A 20,026-nucleotide genomic window follows, 5' to 3' on the forward strand; every position below is an offset into this window, starting at 1 on the left:
CCGGGTGCTATGATTTCTGAGAAATGACGGCCGCTTCGCAGGACAATCTGAGGAAGTCGGGCAGGTTTTGACCAAATGGGACATTTTTTGAAGGGTTAGTGAAAGGGCATGGTATTTATGAGGTATAAATAGGAACATAGAACTGCACGTTATATACTGTCCATAACATTGTCCATAATACAAGCAAGTCATACAAATGACACACCAGGTGCGGACGCCAACAGAATCTTAAGAACCTGCAATTTCCTGTGACTTGATAAACTGTGTCCTCAGGCGACCTTTAAAGGTGAGTTTGGCCGGGCCAGTAATCATGTCATGCTTGCACAATGAAATCACCGACCACAGATCAGGATAATGCGTGCCTTTGTCACCAAGGGCCTAAGGAGGTTTGATTGTATTGCTTGTAACATTGATGGCACATTACCCCGACTATAGTCTATGGTTTATAGTACTAGTCTTCTCATATGGAAAGGTGACACCTTATGGCCCCCCTAAGTCTCTTGGGCCCGATTGTGACCCTCACCATCAACACCCATTCAAGTTACGCCCTTGTTTTACAAGGAGATCACATCTTCCCGATTTCTTTGGCTCTATGGGTGGTATATCTGGGGCTGCACTAGAGGATTGAAGACCTATCTGAGGAACTTACACTAGGCTTTTCTAAAAAAAGAGGAAACCATGGCCAACATTTCCATCCCCTTTAGAGGACAATCTCATCTCTGGCAAATTTCCATCTTTCCCATCTTGTGGGCATTTTCACTGGACGGAAATACAGAAATGTGATGGGAGTTAGTCTCACTAGAGGTTAGTAGTTAGAGGGACTAAGAAGGGATGGTACAACAGTCTCTGAAGAAGTATACACAGTCTTGTACTACTCAGTCCATTGTACAACATCATCCAGTGGGTCAGATCCCTAAATAATTATGATCCACAAGGTGGCTGCACAAAGTCACTAATAATACAATAAACATTTGCCCACAGTCGTCCCAGCAAGGTTTCATGTGGTGACCTAATAATGCTCCGCGCCGATTTTGCCTTTTGGTTTGGAACACTTTCTCACATACTGATCCCCTCATTTGTAGATGGACAGGGTCTCTTCACAGTTTTGCAGTTCTATTGAGGCTGTGATCCTGGTTCCTGCCCATCATCACTGTCACGGGTGCTCCCGCAACCCATATCGCGGGCTCTCCCGTGCCCCTCAGTGCCCGCTGGCATGGCGCCGGTGCGATTTACCTGTCCCTGCTCCAGATTCCTGTCCACGGCCCATCCGCACGCGTCCCCATCTCCTAGGGAGCGCGCCCTGGCTTCACGAAGTTTAAAGGGCAAGTGCACCGTTAATTGGTGCTGGTTATTTCCCAGAAGGCTATTTAAACCTGCCACTCCCATCACACCCTGCCGGATCTTTGTGCCTTGTGCCTTAGAGTAATCTTTGTCTGATGCCCTGCGCTCTATTTGTGATTTCCTGTTGTGAGCCCGGTTCCGTTCCTGACTAAGCTCCTCCGCTGCCTACCTTGACCTATTGCTACGACCCCGAGTCTGATCCCATGCTGCCCGTCCTGACCTCCTGCCTGTCCCTGACTACGAGATTGCCTGCTGTACCCCGACCTAGGCTGCCACCGCGGACCAGTCGTGCCTGTGTAATGACCTGCTTTGCAGGGGGGCTCTGGTGAAGACCGGGTGCCACTTAGATTCCGGTCCCAGGTGTCGGCTTGTGTCATCGTCCGAGGTGGTACCTGACAATCACCTTCCCACTGCATTCAGCTGTTGCGTCCGATGCCACTTGCCCCTATGGAGGAGCGCCAATTTGTAAGTAGATGGGCCCGACAAGCAGGGTTGGGAAAGTATATTGGTCACCATCTGTGGGTTCAAAGAAGTTAATTTTGGAGGAAGGTGACCTGGTTCCATGTGGGCTGCTGATGAATCATGTTTTACTAATACTTATCGGTCCCCTATTAACTGTAGGTAGTCGCCCACCATTAAAACCAGTGGTCTGTAATCAGACTATTGAGCCTTATCAGTCATCAAAAACCTGGTTAAGACAGAAAGTTCTGCATCCCTAATAGTGACACCATAGCAACAGATGAAAAGAGCCATGCCAGGTCATGTCAACAACTTGGTCTGTGTCCTTCACAATTACCATAAGGTTTATGGTGGCTTTATATAGATCCAAGGTACACTTTGAATCTACAGCCGCAAGTATGTTGCATCCTCCACCAAACCAAGGGTCTAACTGAATAAAGGAGCCAAAGGTCCAGTAGACGACAACCACATATGGAGATAGCATGCCTCCAGGACAGGTTACTAGTAGATTGATTCACAAATAACCTATAACACCTTAATGGTGATAAGTCGGATCTATGGTAGCAAATATCGAGAAGAATTTCCAGACAACAACAGCCGTGATTATCCCACGTCCCATATCTCGGGCATATTACAGCGATCTGCAGGGAATGTTCATTCATGCACTTCTATTCTTGCCCGAGTACAGCTTGCTTTGTAATTTTCCTACCACGGGCACAAACATACACATTAAGGCCAATTTTGTCAGATGGTAATTAACCTGCCAGTATGTTTGTGTGGGAGGAAACGGATGCACCGAGAGGAAACCTACATGGAAGTACATACTAACTGGCTGGAGATTAGGAGAAATAATCCTTGTTTACCACTGATACCAATGGCAAAGTGGTGACATGGTGCTCCCTGGAACTCAGTACCTATATATATATTCTCCACCACCACCATGTGAGTCCAACATGGTCCAAAATGCATCATTTTCATACATGTTACATCATCCATTATGGAAGTGCTGACACAGCACTGATTAGCAACCTATTGCTCCCTAGTCTGGCGCCTGGAGGACACCAATTCCATTGCAAAAAGGAGGTGATATACAGATTATCATTGTAGCCTCCCGTCAGGGTCCCCTTGAACGGGAAGGATCACTTACCTGGAGCTTCAATGATAATAAAGCTGTGTCAACACCTCCTTGCTCCTCATGCAGTCCCAGGCTACCCAGGACTGCAGGAGGATGCCTAGAGTCCCTCAACCTCTCTGGCAAACTCTGTGCTGGGGTAAAGGCCTAGGTGGCCACAGAGATGGCAATGAGTGCAAACATGGGCACTTGTGCCATAGGTTAGCCACCACTGGACTAGATTCGCCCACTCTTGGGACTCAACGAGGTCTCTTCTTTGTTTCAGTAGCCTCCCACACTTTGGCCATCTCAGTACACCCCTGCAGACTACCTATGTTTGGGGCCATAATGGTCGTCAACCAATGTTCTTAAACTCAGATATGACAGAACTAACTATTTCAAGGACTTTCTAGTGGAAACCCTCTTTATCATCACATTTAGAATAAGTCATGATCACTGGAGGAAGGTCAGAAGGTCCTTAAAGCGGTGGACTCCTTCCTTGCACCATGGTCGTGTTCTCTTCTCTAACTATGGTGCTAGACTTTCTGTTCAGTGCCCGGCCCACCCGCACAGCCTGCACGCACCCGCTAAGACTATTTCATATCACCAGCCATCTGTTGCGCTGATTCAGGACAGTAAAGACAAGCTTTTGTTCTGGAGCCATTAAGAGCTTCCTGGTATTATCAGCCCTGCGTCCGGCCAAGTGCACTTCAGTTATAATCCCCTTCCTCCAGCAGGGACAGATAAGGGGGTGGCGGAGAGAGGGGGAGGAAGCAAAGAATGGGATGTTTTCAAAACAGAGTTCAAGGCCGAAGGAGACAAACAGGACAAGCTGAAGTTGTCTGAAATCTCTGCATAGAAGAAGTGACCAGCATCCGACGTGGACTGTACCAATAACTCATACAGGCTGAGGCACAATAGACAAAGGCAGGCCGGGCACAACGACAATGGTGGGCACACAATCCTGCAATGTTTTGCTCATGCTCAAAAACAACATTGTAATGTAATAAAAACACTAAATACCGTAATAATAATAAAATATAACAAAACAGTATAATAATAAAATATAACCAAAAGATTGATAAGAGGGAAAGTAAAAAACTGCTAATATGTTTAAATTTTACAATATACCGCTCTGCTTAACCATGTATCACCTATATACTCGAGTATAAGCCGACCCAAGTATAAGCTGAGGCCCCTAATTTTTACTCGAGTATAAGCCGAGTTTGGGGTTTCAGCACATTTTTTTGTGCTGAAAAACTAGGCTTATACTCGAGTATATATGGTACATATGTTTTTAGAAGACCATGAGTGTTCGACCACTAGTCTTCACTTCTTATGCTGAGAAGGCCGATCATTGGCCGAAAGCAAGTATGTTTAACCTCCCAAAACCTCAAGGCCAAAGTACTGGAGCAAGGCAGAATCCAATATTTGTAGCTAGGAAAAAGGTATTTTCAAAATTCCTGGAAAACCCCTTAATGAGTAGAAATCTTTATTTTGCAAAAATACTAAAACAAAATTTTAAAAAACACTTATTTGGTTTTCAATAACGTAAAAATAAATAAATGATCATCAATAAATCACCTGATGTAATAAACCTACAATTAAAAACTCATCTGGCAAAAAACAAGCCCCAAAAGCTGCATTGATGGATATGTAAAAACGGAGAACAAAAAAAGGCCTGGTTGTTAAGGAGTTAAGAAGCTGAGATGAGATATCGGAGTCCTCAGACTATAATGGGAAAGGTCGGGATGTCTGGAATACATATGGAGTCTTCCCCCATAAAGGAGAAGGATGGAAGCAATTTCCGAGCTTATGAACCTTTCAGTAAATCACAAGATGGATGATGACATGGACCATTTGCTGGATAGTAAAATGAAGCACTGGATTTGTAAAATACCAGGTGATCACCAGGCGGGCATCCGGGCACAAATATCTGCCAGCCATACGAGGCTTAGAAGTCACATTCCTTATATGCAGTATATTATGCCCAGTATTCACATAGGAGCCGTCAACTAACTGACATACAAACATTCTCATATGTGTCAGTCTTCACTGTAGTTATGGAATTCTATTCCTTAACCAGGTCCTGCCCAGACAGATACACACACACACATATACACTACAATTTATATTCTATATAGTTTATTGAATATGTCTGTGCCTGTGAAATCCAATAGCAGCAGAAAGTGCTGGGGGAGGGGAGACCTGTCCTGCTCATCGTAACAGCCTATGAACCTACAGCTCTGAGAGGCTCTGGAAACACCCACCAGAGCCCTTTATGTTCATAAGCATCACCTGGTGAGAACACTCCCCCTGTCTTCTATCAGCTGCAACTGCAGACGTTTCATGAATCCATCGAGGAGAAGACTTATGGCGCACAACCGGTACAGGAAACTGCCAGAACAATAAGGATATACATATTTCTTCCTATACGCATGTCATCTATTAGATCTATGTCCACATCATGTCACGGATGATGACTTAGGCTACTATTTTTGGGCATTTTGCAGTATTCCTGTATTCACCCTGACAATGTTGTAGATATATTGTTGTGTGCAGTGCGTCCTGGTGGTCCTGGTGGAGCTGCTCACCACGTTTCATCAGAAGATCATCCTGCTGCATCCTCAGAACTTATAAGATTCTGCTGACTGTGGGCGTCTTCTGATACCTGACCTCGAATGACAACACAAGGTCACCTGACGCTCATAGAGAGCACTGACTGCACAGCTGTAGCGAGGCATGAAATGTCTAGATAGATAGTGGGATAGGACCCCCTAAAATGCAACAGGACTGACAGAGACCTTTGGATCCCTAGATGATTGCAGGTATAAGAACCCCTTACCAAATACAAACCCCTGATGAGACCCCCTAACTGAATATAGACCCCAGATAAGACCCCCTAACTGAATACAGACCCCAGATCAGACCCCACTTACCAAATACAGACCCCTGATAAGACCCCCTAACCGAATATAGACCTCAGATAAGACCCCTTAACCAAATACAGACCACAGATAAGACCCCCTAACCAAATACAGACCCCCAGATAAGACCATTTAATGGAATACAGAAGGAGATAACACCCCCTAACCACATACAGACCAAGATAAGAACCCTATCCATATACAGACCCCAGATAAGAACCCACTTACCAAATACAGACCCCCAGATAAAACCGTCTAATGGAATACAGAAGCAGATAAGAACCCTAACCAAATACAGACCCCACATAAGACCCGCTAACTAAATACAGTCCGAGATAAGACCCACTAACCAAATTTAGACCGATATAAGACCCCCCATGCATATACAGACCAAGATAAGATCCCCTATCCAAATACAAACCCCATATAAGAACTCCTAACTATATAGAGACCCCCTGATAAAACCCTCTTAACCCCTGATACAGCCCCCCAGATAAGATCCCCTAACCAAATACAGACCCCAGATAAGACCCCTGTCCAAATACAGACCCAGATAAGCCTCCTAATGGAATACAGACACAGGTAAAACCTCTATTCAAATACACACCAGAGATAAGACTCCGTAACCAAACACAAACACCGTAACCTGATAAGACACCCTAGCCCAAAAAAGACCCCTGATGGGAACCCCTAGCCAATTACAGACAAAAGATAAGACTCCTAACCACGTACAGACCCAAGGTAAGACCCTCTAACCAAATACAGACATCTGAGAAGATCCCTAACCATAATAGAGACCCAAAATAAGACTCCCTTACCTAATCCAGACCCCAGAGAAGACTCCCTAACCAAATACGGACCAATGATAGGACCCCTTAACCAAATATAGAACCCAGATTAGACTCCTTAACCAAAAATAGACCCAAGATAAGACCCGCCTAGTCAAATACAGACCCCCTGATAAGACCCCCTAACCAAACACAGACCCCAGATAAGATCCCTATCCCAATGCAGACTCGGATAAGACCCTCCTAGTAAAATAGAGACCCCAGAATAGACACCCTAACCAAATACAGACAGCAGATAAGACCACCTAATGGAAAACCGACACAGATAAGACCCCCTAACCAAACACTTTCCCAAGATAAGACCCCCTGACCAAATGCAGACCCCAAGGTAAGACCCACTAACAAACTACAAACCCCAGATCAGACCCCCTAGCCAAATATAGACCCCAGTTAAGACGATCTAATTGAATACAGACGCAGATAAGACCCCCTATCCCAATGCAGACTGGAGATAAGACTCTAAACACAGACTCTGTAATGAAAACACAGACCCCAGATATGACCGCCTAACCAATTACAGACAAAGGAGAGGCTCTTAACCACATACGGACACCAGAACCATAATAGAGACCCCAGATAAGACTCCTCAACCTAATCCAGACACCAGATAAGGGCCCCCAACAAAATGTAGAACACAAATAAGACCCCCTGACCAAAAACAGACCCCTGAAAAGACTTCATTAAAAAAAAAAAAAAGACAAAGCCCATTAAGGCATAAACAGAAACGGACCACAGCCAAGACTCCCCTAACCAAATACAGACCCCAAATAAGACCCCCTAACCAAATATAGACCCCAGAGATGACCTACTAACCAAATACAGACCCCTAAAAAGACCCTGTGACTAAATACAGATCATGGATATTGATGTGTTGAATGAAGACCCCCATGTGTTCCCATCCTTACTCGTACTCTCGAGATCTTGTGCCACCACAGACATGTTTTTCAGAAATCTATCGTAGTACGTGTTGTGCCTTTATGATAAATAATACCAAAACAGAGGAATCAACAAAACATATGAGCAGAGGAATGAGACGCTGGCAAGGAGGAAGGAGAGGTGGGTATGAGAGGATTCGTGGCCATGGAGATTCGCCTACTCTTCAGTAGTCTCCCGGACATTCCGAAAATTGTCCAGTGAGACAATATGGCCGCCATCAAGTTCCACTCAACTTCTTCAGACTTGAATAATACATAACGTTCCATCCAGAACAGGAAATATTGTAGCGATCTTATTAGTTATCGCATAGCTTTCCGGGGCACGGATATAGCTGGATAGGCTTGACGTGGGAATGTCAATGGCATATTTTTATGTTTTTCGGGGAAATGCTCTTTAAGCTGCCCACATGTCCACACGCAGCTATCACTGAGGGCATTGTGCTCATGGCGATGCCCTGGCCAGTTCCTATATCGGATGGCACTGACAACGGCGTCATTGTGTGTGCAGCCTGATTCATTGGGGCCAGCGCTCAGACAACTCGCTGGCAGAACTTGTGGGCGACTACTACAACAACAATGGCCTGCTTGACTGAGATAACAACTCATATGGGGGGGGGCTTTAACTTATAGAGGGGTGTATGCAGCCCAGTGTGCGGCAAATAATCCAGAGTATTTGGTTGCATTGAAAAGATGGTACAATAAGACAAGGAGAGCAAATATCTTTGTAAGTTTGAACGTAATGATCATTTGCAGCCATCTTGTAGATGAAGAAGACCTTGACCCACCATATTTTCACCTCCAACTTCCACAGCTTCCTCGAAGGTTAGAGGATAATAGGCGCTATCAGGGCATGTTCAGATGACATCATGCGTCAGGGTAGTAGGCACGTTGTTGGTTTGCTGCCTGACCTCAATCTAATACGTTTGGGGGCTCTTACAGTGATGATGAAGATGATGGATTGGTTTCCAACCGGTGGTTTGGCTGAGTATGCATGTGTTTTAGGAAAAACTTAATAAGCCAGACACCTCTAGTGGGATTTTCATGTTCACATTCAGATCTTCTATCATCTTTTAGGCTTTGACTTTGATCATATTTGTATGTGGACCTTTAGGCTGTTGACGTTGGACTGGTTTCAACCCTTTGGTCAGACTGGGGGTGCAAGTGTTTCACTAGAAACAGAAGAATAAGGTGTAGACAGAAGGAGGTTCAAGGGATTGTCATGATTAAGTTCAGATCATCTTTGTACGGATAATGGTGGACTGGGATCCAATCTGTGATTCTGCTGAGCATGCATGTTTTTTCAATGGGGCACATTTACTTACCCAGTCCATTCGCGATCCAGCGGCGGGTTCTCCGACACTGATTCGTGTCTTCCGGCGATTCACTAAGGTAGTTCCCCCGATGTCCACCAGGTGTCGCTGCTGCGCTCAAGTCCTTTGGAGTTCACTGAAGTTCTTCAAGCTAGGCTGGGTGCAGGTAAGTGTGTGTCAAGCGACACATTTTTTAAAAAATACGGCTGTTTCTCCGAATCCGACGGGTTTTTCGACGGCCACGCCCCCGATTTCCGTCGCGTGCATGCCGGCACCGATGCGTGCGCCAAAATCCCGGGGCAATTCAGGGAAAATCGGCGCAAAACTGTAAAATCCGGGTAACCCGACGTAAAAACGCGAAATGTCCCCATTAAGTCACTCTCGGTGGAAGATTGAAGGGATTGTCATGATCAAATTCAGATCTTCTGTCATCTGTCAGGATCTGACTTCTTTGTACGGATAATGGAGGACTGGGATCCTTCATGTGATCTTGCTGAGCATGCAAGTGTTTTCAACGATAGGACAATAAGTTACTGTCAATGGAAGACTGAAGGGATTGTCATGATAAAATTCAGATCTGTCATCTGTCAGGATCTGACATTGCTCTTATTTGTATCTTTGCTCTTTAGACTGATAATAGGGGACTGGGATCCAACCTGTGTTTCGGCTGAACGTGCAGGTGTCTTCAATGGATACAGAAGTATAAGCTGCTGTCAGAAGAAGGCTCAAGACATTGTCATGACCACACTGAGATTGTCTACCATTGTTGCTCGTTGATGATAAGGGCCATTAAAATGTTTATGGTGGAGCAGGATCCAATCCGTGGCACTTCAGCCGTGGTGAACTACAACTCCCATCATGAGACCACTCATAGAACACATTCCCATCGTCTTCTGCCACTCCCATCACTTCTGTACGCGGACCACTAGCAGTTATATAATATATATGAGTCATCTCATCGTTACGACATCCCACCACCACATGGAAGATAGAATAGAACATGAAGTTACTCATTGACCTTGTCGGTTCCCAGCTCGGGGCTTCTCCTACCAGTCATTTACCAGTGTCCCTGTTGTGTGTGGGCAGAGGGGGCTGTTCTCAGCAGCCCACCTTTCTGGCAGTGACATCGAGAGCTAAGTTTAGAATCACCCAGCAGCAGCTTTACACCAGAAAAAAAAAAACCTTTCAATTCACAGCCAAGTAAATAGGGAAGACTGGATGAGCAATGCTTCGTGCTCTGTAACCATGCAGCATCTGTACCACCATGGCAACCGGAGGAAAGGAGAGAATATTTAGGGAACACAGCTTCACCTAGTGCAGGCTCGGAGCTGGGAAATACAGGATTGGAGATATGAGGGGAGATCACAGCTCACAATTGTAACTGTGTGACAGATGGAAAATAAGGAATTTTTTGTGCCGGGCATCCTGGTATGACAAGCCTCATGGTAACTTCATGCTGTAGGCATAGAAAATTCCTTCTGGGCATCTGTACAATGAGGGGGTAATTGCTCCATCTAGTGGTGCTTCAAGATATTGCAAAATAAACACAACGACTGTGCATTAACCCCTTCTCGCTGCAGCCCTTTTTCGTTTTTGCATTTTCATTTTTCACTCCCCACCTTCAAAAATCTATAACTTTTTTATTTTCCCGTGTGCAGAGTTCTGTGACGGCTTATTTCCTGCTTAACAAATTGCACTTTATAGAGATTGTATTTAATATTCCATGCCGTGTACTGGGGAGCAGGAAAAAAATTCCAAATGCAGTGAAATTGGTGAAAAAACGCATTTGCGCCGTTTACTTGTGGGCTTGTATTTTACGGATTTCCCTGTGCGCCCCAAATGACATGTCTACTTTATTCTTTGGGTTGGTGCGATCACGGGGATAACAAATTTGTATGGGTTTTATATTTTCCTACATTTACAAAAATTAAAAACCTCCTGTACAATTTTTTTTTTAGATTTTGCCAACTTCTGACGCTAATAACTTTTTTATACTTTGGTATACAGAGAAATGGGTGGTTTTATTTTTTGCGACTTTTGATGACGTTTCCAATGCTACCATTTTTATGACTGTTTGACCTTTTGATCACTTTTTATATTTTTTAAAATGGCAAAGAAGTGCCATTTTCGACTTTGGGCGCTATTTTCCGTTACGGGGTTAAACGCAATGAAAAACCATAATTATATTTTGATAGATCGGCTATTTTCAAACACGGCGATACCTAATGCGTTTTTGGTTTTTAATGTTTATTTATATAGTTCTCGGGAAAGGTGGGTGGTTTGAATATTATAATTTTTTTTAACCTTTTTTTTTATTTTTACTATTTTTCAGACTCCCTAGGGCTGTGATTTTCAACCTTTTTTGAGCTGCGCCACACTTTTTATACTTAGAAAATCCTGGGGCACACCACCAACCAAAATAGCACAAAATCACACTAAACAGTCATATTATACATATAGATAATAATATAGATTCTAAATTTATTTTACTCACTCAGTGTGAAACCTAGGCCTGTTTGGATAAACACAAAAGGGATATCCTGGCAGGAATGGTGGAAAGACACACACGGAGCTCTTCCTCAACAGTTCTCAGTTTCTCCCTGTTTTTGGTATATGGTGCTGATTATTATGTGGCTCATATAATGCAATATAAAGGGGTACAATGAGAAGTACTATGGCCATAAAGCCAGAGTACAAGTGCCAGCTCATATACTCAGCATATGAGCTGGTACTTGAAGTACTCCAGCCTCATGACTATAGTATTTCTCATTTTACATTTCTCTGGGAAACAAAACACAGGGGGCACCATAGTTTGGGGAACTTTCCTCGCGGCACACCCAACCATGTGTCGCGGCACACTGGTTGAAAATCACTGCCCTAGGGTACTTTAACCCTAGGTTGTCTGATCGATCCTATCATATACTGCTATACTATAGTATGTTCGCACATTGTAATGAAAAGTTTAAAACGAGACAGCCTCTGGTCCGAGGCTGTCATGGCAATGGATCGCCGCTCCGCGATGACGTCACGGGTGGCGCCGATCCTCGACAAGATGGTGGTACCCCTGCCTGGGCCCAACGGAGAATACTTTGGTACTCTTTTGAGTCAATTGGACATTAGTCTGTACTATAGGACTGTTATTGGGAATGGTTCCTATAAACACATAGGCCCACATTTACTAAAAACGGTCTGTACTACATGCAGTTGCCTGTGTATAGTGCAGGGGGCGCCATTTATGTCTGACTCTGCATGATTAATTTGGCGCATGGCACAGGAACGCCCCCTTCAGTGCAGAATTTTGTGTTGCGTCGGGTATAGTGCAGTGTGCACGACAAATGTCTCTCGGACACTTCTTGAATACATGTGCAAGCAGTTTGGACTAAAAAGAATGTGCGAAGTCCGACAGAAAACTGGCACAAGCAGCTTAATAAATGTGAGCCATAATGATGCAGATTTAGGGATGATGGTAAACCCCAATAGCTCGTCCACCTCCTGTCTTGAAGACTTCTAGTTTTCTTACTGTTGGACACAATGGGACACATTTACTAAGGGCCGTGCGCCAGTTTTCTGTCGGACTTCGCACGTTCTTCTCAGTGCAAACTGTTTGCACAAGTATTTAGGAAGTGTCCGAGGCACATTTCTGGCGCATGCGACACTGTTCTTCGTACAACACAAACTTCTGCATTAAGGGGGCGTTCCGGTGCTCAATCGGACCGTGCGACACATATATCATGCAAAGTTTGACAGAATTGTGCCGCACACCCCATGTTCAAGGTACAGCAAAAAAAAAGTGGTGCCCTATGGCAGAGGGGTGCCAAATTCATGATGAATGGGCGCCAGAAATCCTGAATATGGCGCCCCCTGCACACTACACAGGCAAACTGCATAGTACAGACACCACTGTTCTTTGTACATGTGCCCCAATTTTCTAGGCTGTTGACAGGATCACCCCCATCCTTTGCCTTCTGGTTCTGAGATTCGCTCTTCCCGGCTGTGATGCCAACGTGTGTTCTGCCAACTCTCAGTGAGGACATCAAGAACTTGGCACAGCTTGGCTAACTCTATAGCTGAGAGAAGCTTCTCCTGGAAGCTTCTCCTGGACAGCGCCAGCTTATTACCAAAGATGTTCCAGGTGATGACACAGAGAAGACTCATCCAGAACCGTATACATAATGGTACATTCCCATATACCAGCAATGCTGCGGAGGTCACGGCAGGAATTACAACGTCATCACAGAATACAGAAAAGTTCTGAAGCCCTAATTGATACGACTTTCCTTTCTAGTGAAATTATTAAAGGTGTTAACTTTGTTATGACCTCAGAGAGACTCTACCACCATGATACATATACTCACCGGCCACTTTATTAGGTACACCTGTCCAACTGCTCGTTAACACTTAATTTCTAATCAGCCAATCACATGGCGGTACCACAACCAGTGATTTAATTAGGTGTGAGGTAGGTAGATGTTCTGTCTACATATCCATCCCCTGGCTATTTATATCTCACACCTCTATCTACTATAGACATGAGATTAATACAATCTTTCGCCCATTACTGTAATTACGTCACAGTGTCCCCAATATACGGAAAAAACCTTCCACAAAAAGTGTAAGCATCCCATAATGGTATCCATAAATACTACACCACACCCCGCAAAATTCAAGTCCTGTGAACCCCCCCAAAAAATGTAAAACATAACAAAACTCTATATGCAGTGTTATTTTTACCACATAGAGACCAGCATAACAATTAAACCCAAGAATCTATGTAGGAAATCTCCTCACAAATACTTATGTATACGTTTCTCAGTGGTTTTAAAGTTGTCCTATAGAAATATAACTTGTCCCACAAAAAACAAGTCGTACAACCACTGCTCATAACACCACAGCAAAATGGCTGTGGCTGTGACAGGAAGGGATTACTGGCTCCAGCACTGCCCTCCTCTGTTACAGGGTGAAGATGGCGGCAGCTCCGGTATGTGGAAGAGCCTCCTGCCAAGTCCTGCGCCCTCCTCCCGCCATACAGCGGCTGTAATAATAAGCCCCGCCCATCCGGCCCGGTCATGTGACCTCCAATCCACGTGACCGCTACGTCATCCTTCCTCCATGGCAGAGGCCGGAGCAGCAGTGTCCCGGCCGCCTCCTCCTCTGTACTTCAGGTACCTTCACCGACTACTCCTCGTGCCGCGGGACTACATCTCCCATCACTCTGCGCCAGTGTACTGCACGGCAATGCATGCCGGGAATTGTAGTTTTACCGCAGTTTTGCTGCTGACGATTAAATTACAGCCTTATGTTTACAGTAAAGTTGGTTGATAAGCAATATGGCGGTCACCCAGCTTTTCCAGGCTCTTTAAGTGTATAGTCATATCAGAAGTGCAGGTCAGGAAGGGGCTTTCCCTTAGCTATTGTTGTATTATACTATATAAAGCGCATTACCTCCGGCACTTACAATTTTACCTAATGTTGTGTTTTTCTAATTGTAGTCTCGGAGAGATGGAGGAATCCTGCAGTACAGCGCCACCGGATAAGGACAAAGCGGGCAAAACCCACTTCAGGATCATCAGGTTTATTATGGAGGCAGGTGAGTAGCGCCCCTAGTGGAGAGCATGAAGCCCGGGGCAGTGCTTTGCTGGCAGAGAGGGTGGGATGCTGCAACCGTGGTGTAAAGACGAGGTGGGATTCACTGGTTTTGAAAGGGAAAACATAAGAGATATTGGGTGCTGGGCACAAGAGAGGCGGATTCTGGGCACGAGCGAGAGAAAGGAGCGGCAGGCGTTTGGAAACAGAGGGGAGCGGCAGGTGCTAGGCACGCAAAAGAGAGAGGGGCTGCAGGCGCTTGGAAAGAAAGGGGAGGGGGTAAGCACTGGACATGTGAGAGAAAGGAGCTGCAGGCGCCTGGCGCGCAAGAGGGGGCGCTTGGCGCAGGAGAGGGGGGCAGCTGGCCCTGGGTGCGAGACGGGTGCTGGCTGATTAAAGGAGAGGGTGTTGGTTTCTGTTTGGGTAAGGGTAGGAGGTGGGTGTATGACACTGGTGGGTAGTGCCATAGTATGGAGAGCTGTGGGTGCTGGCAGCATTATGTCCATGTACCATATGTCTGTGGGCACTACCTGCCCATTCAGTACTGGCATTACCACCTATCTACAAGGAGTTGTACCATATTCTCGTACTGCCCTCACTGCTGTACATGATCTTTTGTGCAGGAGTAAAGCTCGGCATGCAGTCAATCCCCATAGCCACGGCTTGTACTGTGTATCACAAGTTCTTCCATGAGACGGCGCTGGATGCCTACGACCCCTACCTGGTGGCCATGTCTGCCATTTACTTAGCCGGAAAGGTGGAGGAGCAACATCTCCGGACAAGGGACATCATCAATGTGTGCCACAGGTAAGTGGTGGCTTTTCTGTGGGCACCATAAGTGGACATCACCTACCGGTTGCACACTTGTTGCGTTGGTCAGTGATTTCATTGGTCCTTGTCTATAATCTAGCTCGTCCCTCTTCCATACTTTACACTGCAGGATAAGATTCAAATGGAGTCTCACACACTCTTCTAGTAACTAGGACCTCTGTGATCTGTAGCTACATTTCTCCTATCGGACTCCGTTCACACCCTGTACTGTTCAGTCAAATCAGAGGAGTACTTTCTACCTGCCCTCTCTGATGCTTTCCCGTGGAGACAGGATGACTCCTCTTTTTAGTAAGACATATTTTCTTTATTCCTTCCAAAGGTATCTGAACCCGGGAAGTGACCCCCTGGAAGTGGACACCAAGTTCTGGGAGCTCCGGGATAGCATTGTACAGTGTGAGTTATTGATGCTTCGCCTCTTGCAGTTCCGCGTCTCCTTCATACATCCACACAAGGTAAGTGATCCTGAGCAGGACGCTGGCGGCTCCTTGCTCCACCCTAATATTTATTATATTCACGCCCTGAGGATGCAGATACGTGTTGCTTACCCAGACGACACTGATGCAGTACATGTCTTCTTCTCCCTAGTACTTGCTGCATTACCTCGTATCGCTAAAGAACTGGATGAACCGGCACAGCTGGGAGCGGACTCCTATTGCCACCGCTTCTTGGGCTCTGCTCAGGGACAGCTATCACGGGGACATCTGCCTCCGCTATGAGGCGCAGCATATAGCGGTGGCCGTCCTATACTTTGCTCTGCAGTGTTATGGGGTGGACGTTCCAGGAAATGAGAGTGCGGAAACTCAATGGTGGAAGGTGAGGACACTACGGGTGACAAACCATTGGGAGGTTGGATGGAGGTGTATTACGATAAAAGGGGAAAGAAGTTGTCATTTTGGTTCTGTTAATAACCTTTTTAACCTTTTGTTCTCTATCTCGTAGGTGTTCAGCGAAGACATTACCAAGGAAACCATAGACAGTATAGTATCTGAGCTCATCCACATATATACTATGGATACAGAGATACCATGACCTGTGGACTGTCTAAAGAAATCCTCATAAACCGTAGGCCCTCGCTGTGGGTCCAGTGCCGGGACATGTTTTTCCTTCTTTGTACAGGATGGCAGACGCTGGAGAGTCCGGAACCCTTCAAAATGAGACGTTTATTGGAGATCCTCTGTTATTTTGAGGATTTTTGTGCCATCCTGTGGTGGAAACATGATTTTGCAGGTAGCTGAGATATAACCTGTAAAGATGGAGCATTCTTGTAGAGGCTGCGGCGGTACGTATTAGCATAATGTATGTCTTTAGCCTAAAACGGTACAATATTCTGTGTGAGATGTTCATCAGCTGGTAAGGAGGATGTTTGTAGTGAGCCAGTACATCAGCTTACAGCCTGCTACAACATTACTATGTAACATAAAGGGACACCAGGACGTAATAAAAACCTCAGATGAAAAACACACAACAGATTCCATTGTATCATTATTTATTAAGCCCAAAGTGCAAGAGGAGTCAAAAACCGAGTACCCCCTTCTATTGGTATAGACAGAGGATGGAATTCCAATACCCTTCAGCTATTGATTATCAGTCAGTGTGACCATCTCTTTAAAAGCAGAAGTTCTTTCAGCATTAAAGGGTGTGTAATCACAATACCATGGATTTTTTTTTTTAAGACTGATGGAAGGGTTAAAAATAGAGCAATTTTAAATGCCCACAGCATACACTGTAAGCGGAAGTGCATCTGCCCGGCACATAAGTACTGCTGTACATGCACGCAAAGCCTCTTGGCTCATAGGATAAAAGATGAATGAGAACCTGCGCTGGTTAGTGAGACAGCATTTCATAATGAGGACCAATGATGTCAGCTGTGGGTGGGATTTTACAGTCGGAACAGTCGGTAATTGGGGAGAGATGGAAAAGAGGCAACGCCTGGGTGCACCAACTACGAGATTTACATCTAAATTATTTTGCTGTTAGACTAACCCACACTAGTACTAAAGGTTTGTTCCGGATTGGTGTTACAGCAACAGCTAAACCATGGGGTACCTTACCTGTTTTAGGGAATCCTTTAAGTGTAACTCTAAAGTTATAATGATTTTACCAAATAATTATATGATTTCCCCCTTTAAAAATAAACAGAACGATTCCCATATTGTGCTGTTCGTCCTTTTCTTTCCAAAGTTATGGCATTTTTTGTTCTGAAAGTGTTTGCCAAAATTCTTTCTCACAAGAGGTGAAGTGGGTGGAGACTAATGTCTGTCAGTCTATGCCCTCAAGCTGAGGCCAGTTAGCTTGCCCACAGATCCCACGATGCTTTGTATTCTCTCTCTAAGTAACTTGGCATTAAATACTTTTAGTTTCCCACAAGTAAATCCACTGCACAGTGCACATACAGGATGTATACGGTGACGGCCTGGAAGCTTCCATCACATGGAGGAGCAGGGAACCAGTAATAAGTGGAAGAAATCATTAGTACATGAAGTCTATGGATGTGCTGTGTGAGCTTTAAGGGTTAATCGCTTATCTACACAGAGCTGAAACTGCCCATGACAAGGTGAGAGAAGGGAGTAGCATGAGGTGCAGAGAAAGTTCTGTAGAATCACTGGGGCTCATTTACTCACCCGGTCCATTCGCGATCCTGCGGCGCGTTCTCCGACATTGATTCGGAGCTTGCCGGGATTCACTAAGGTCCGTGTGCCCGATATCCACCAGGTGTCCCTCTTGCGCCGAGGTCTGCCGGGGTTCACCTTCTTTGTCCCGGTGTATGTGAGTGTTATTCTTGCGTGAAAGCTGGCGCCGATGCGCCACAATCCGATCGCGTGCGCCAAAAACCCGGGGCAATTCGGCGCAAATTGAAAATATACGGGAAACCCGACAAAAATGCGCGATTCGGACCCTTAGTAAATGAGCCCCACAGACTGGAATGTAGGGACTGATAGGGAACAGGGGATATATCAATGAGTAAACCTCCAACCTTGTAAATGGAAAGGGGGGAACTCTTGATATTGTATGAATATTAATGTTATTTCTACTATGTAAAACCTGTAAAAGAATTTTGTATGGAAAAAGAAATGTAATCAAAATGTATTAAAAAAAAAAAAGAACAGGGGAGATCTTATACTTCACTATTCTGTGCGGGGGACAAATGTATCCACTGTTCTGAACACATCCAGCTCTGGTACATACACAGAGAGCGCTCTGTCACATGACCTCCTCCTCTGTGAGCAGAAAGAAGCAGCTCTTTCCCTCACATGAAAAGGATAGAAACACCGAGATAATCTGAGGGCTATAGCAAGGAAACTGCTGCATATAGTTAACAAAGATAATAGACAAAGTGGTTTTGCATCCCAAGAGCTATTGATTTGTGGAAAAAAAATAAACTTTACAGTTACACTTTTTAAGTATCCAGAACAGAGTTTAATCAATAACTGAGCCAGGTCTTTGATAACATAATGATGTGACCCAAAAATACTGGATCCTTCATTCCTACGAGCCACTCCAGGTAATTGTGTTATAAAAGACATGTCTAGATCAAAACTGTTGCTTTTCCTTTAACGGGAACCTGTCTTTGTCTTTTATGTGCATCTTCATTACAATATAATTGTGTGTTTTAGCTTACCTTGCACTCTGACAGAATCGTGTTCTCATGTCTCAGGTTTGTTTTGGTTTGGATGCATTTAAAAAACGTGACCTGTCTGTGCTGCTCACTCCTGCCCCCACCTTTGGGCTCCTGTACAGCTCCTCCCTCCCCTACTGTGAGCTCCTTCATTGTGTGAGTAAAGGAGCAGGAGAGAAGAGTTGTACAGGAGCACAGCGCTGTGGACTGAGCAGCACAGACAAGAAATGTGTTTCTTTAAGGCAGGTATAGGTTCCATGCCTCTTATCTGGTGGGAATGTGGACTCATTCAGGGACGCAAGCTATCTTCAAATTATATAATGAACTTTGCTGAGCAGGCGCTGCTATCCATGTTTCCTGGTCCAATCTCAAAGTTTATGCCCATGAGACAAAATAGTCCCTCATCTGTGGAGATGCCACGTAGGTCCCACCAGGTTACAGTGGATAGAAGCCCTTGACTCAATTATGCACATGGAAGAAGAATATGCTAGTGATGATGGGAAATATGAAACCATCCATAAAATCCTGGCCCCCTTGACTCGCTTTCCAATCCCACCTATCACAGCTGCCTGGTTAACCAGGCACGGTATCTGTGGTGGGTACGTAAATCTTAGCCCATCTTAAAAAAAAAAAAATATATATATATACAGGCAGTCCCCGGGTTACGTACAAGATGGGGTCCGGAGGTTTGTTCTTAAGTTGAATTTGTATGTAAGTCGAAACTGTATATTTTATAATTGTAGATCCAGACCAAAAAAATTTTGGCCCCAGTGACAATTGAAGTTTAAACATATTTTGCTGTAATGGGACCAATGATTATCAATAAAGCTTCATTACAGACACTTTACAGCTGATCATTGCAGCCTGGGACTATAGTAACATCCAGAAAGCTTCACCAGAGGTCAGTGGGGGTCTGTCTGTAACTATGGGTTGTCTGTAAGTCGGGTGTCCTTAAGTAGGGGACCGCCTGTATATTATAAGAATATACACACTTCATGTGCACATTTTTTGATTGTCATGGGATATAAAGTAGCTGAATCCGGCCCATGTTCTCTCTTTAGTCCA

At 45.0% G+C, this 20,026-nt stretch overlaps 1 protein-coding gene across 2 annotated transcripts; it reads left to right on the forward strand.

Moving 5' to 3' along the window:
* The first annotated feature begins 13,939 nt into the window (after positions 1–13,939).
* On the forward strand, positions 13,940–16,652 carry CCNQ (cyclin Q). Of its 2 annotated transcripts, none has more exons than XM_072124018.1 (6): positions 13,940–14,093; positions 14,421–14,518; positions 15,138–15,321; positions 15,665–15,797; positions 15,931–16,158; positions 16,285–16,652. In XM_072124018.1, exons 1-6 carry the CDS (start codon positions 14,041–14,043, stop codon positions 16,372–16,374), a joined length of 786 nt encoding a protein of 261 aa, XP_071980119.1. In that variant the 5' UTR covers positions 13,940–14,040; the 3' UTR covers positions 16,375–16,652. The 2 variants fall into 2 exon arrangements, with proteins under 2 accessions (XP_071980119.1, XP_071980120.1); XM_072124019.1 differs by lacking the exon at positions 13,940–14,093 and adding an exon at positions 14,143–14,316.
* Positions 16,653–20,026: the final 3,374 nt, after the last annotated feature.

The sequence above is a fragment of the Engystomops pustulosus genome, chromosome 9, assembly GCF_040894005.1.
Source record: "Engystomops pustulosus chromosome 9, aEngPut4.maternal, whole genome shotgun sequence".
Classification (NCBI taxonomy): Eukaryota; Metazoa; Chordata; class Amphibia; order Anura; family Leptodactylidae; genus Engystomops; species Engystomops pustulosus.

What these genes read in the sequence shown, in the direction of transcription:
- CCNQ (XM_072124018.1), top strand. Translation starts at nt 14,041, where the DNA reads ATGGCAGAGGCCGGAGCAGCAGTGTCCCGGCCGCCTCCTCCTCTGTAC. An exon ending in CAGGTTTATTATGGAGGCAG is followed by an intron (nt 14,519 to 15,137) that starts GTGAGTAGCGCC and finishes TCTTTTGTGCAG; the next exon opens with GAGTAAAGCTCGGCATGCAG. An exon ending in ATCATCAATGTGTGCCACAG is followed by an intron (nt 15,322 to 15,664) that starts GTAAGTGGTGGC and finishes TTCCTTCCAAAG; the next exon opens with GTATCTGAACCCGGGAAGTG.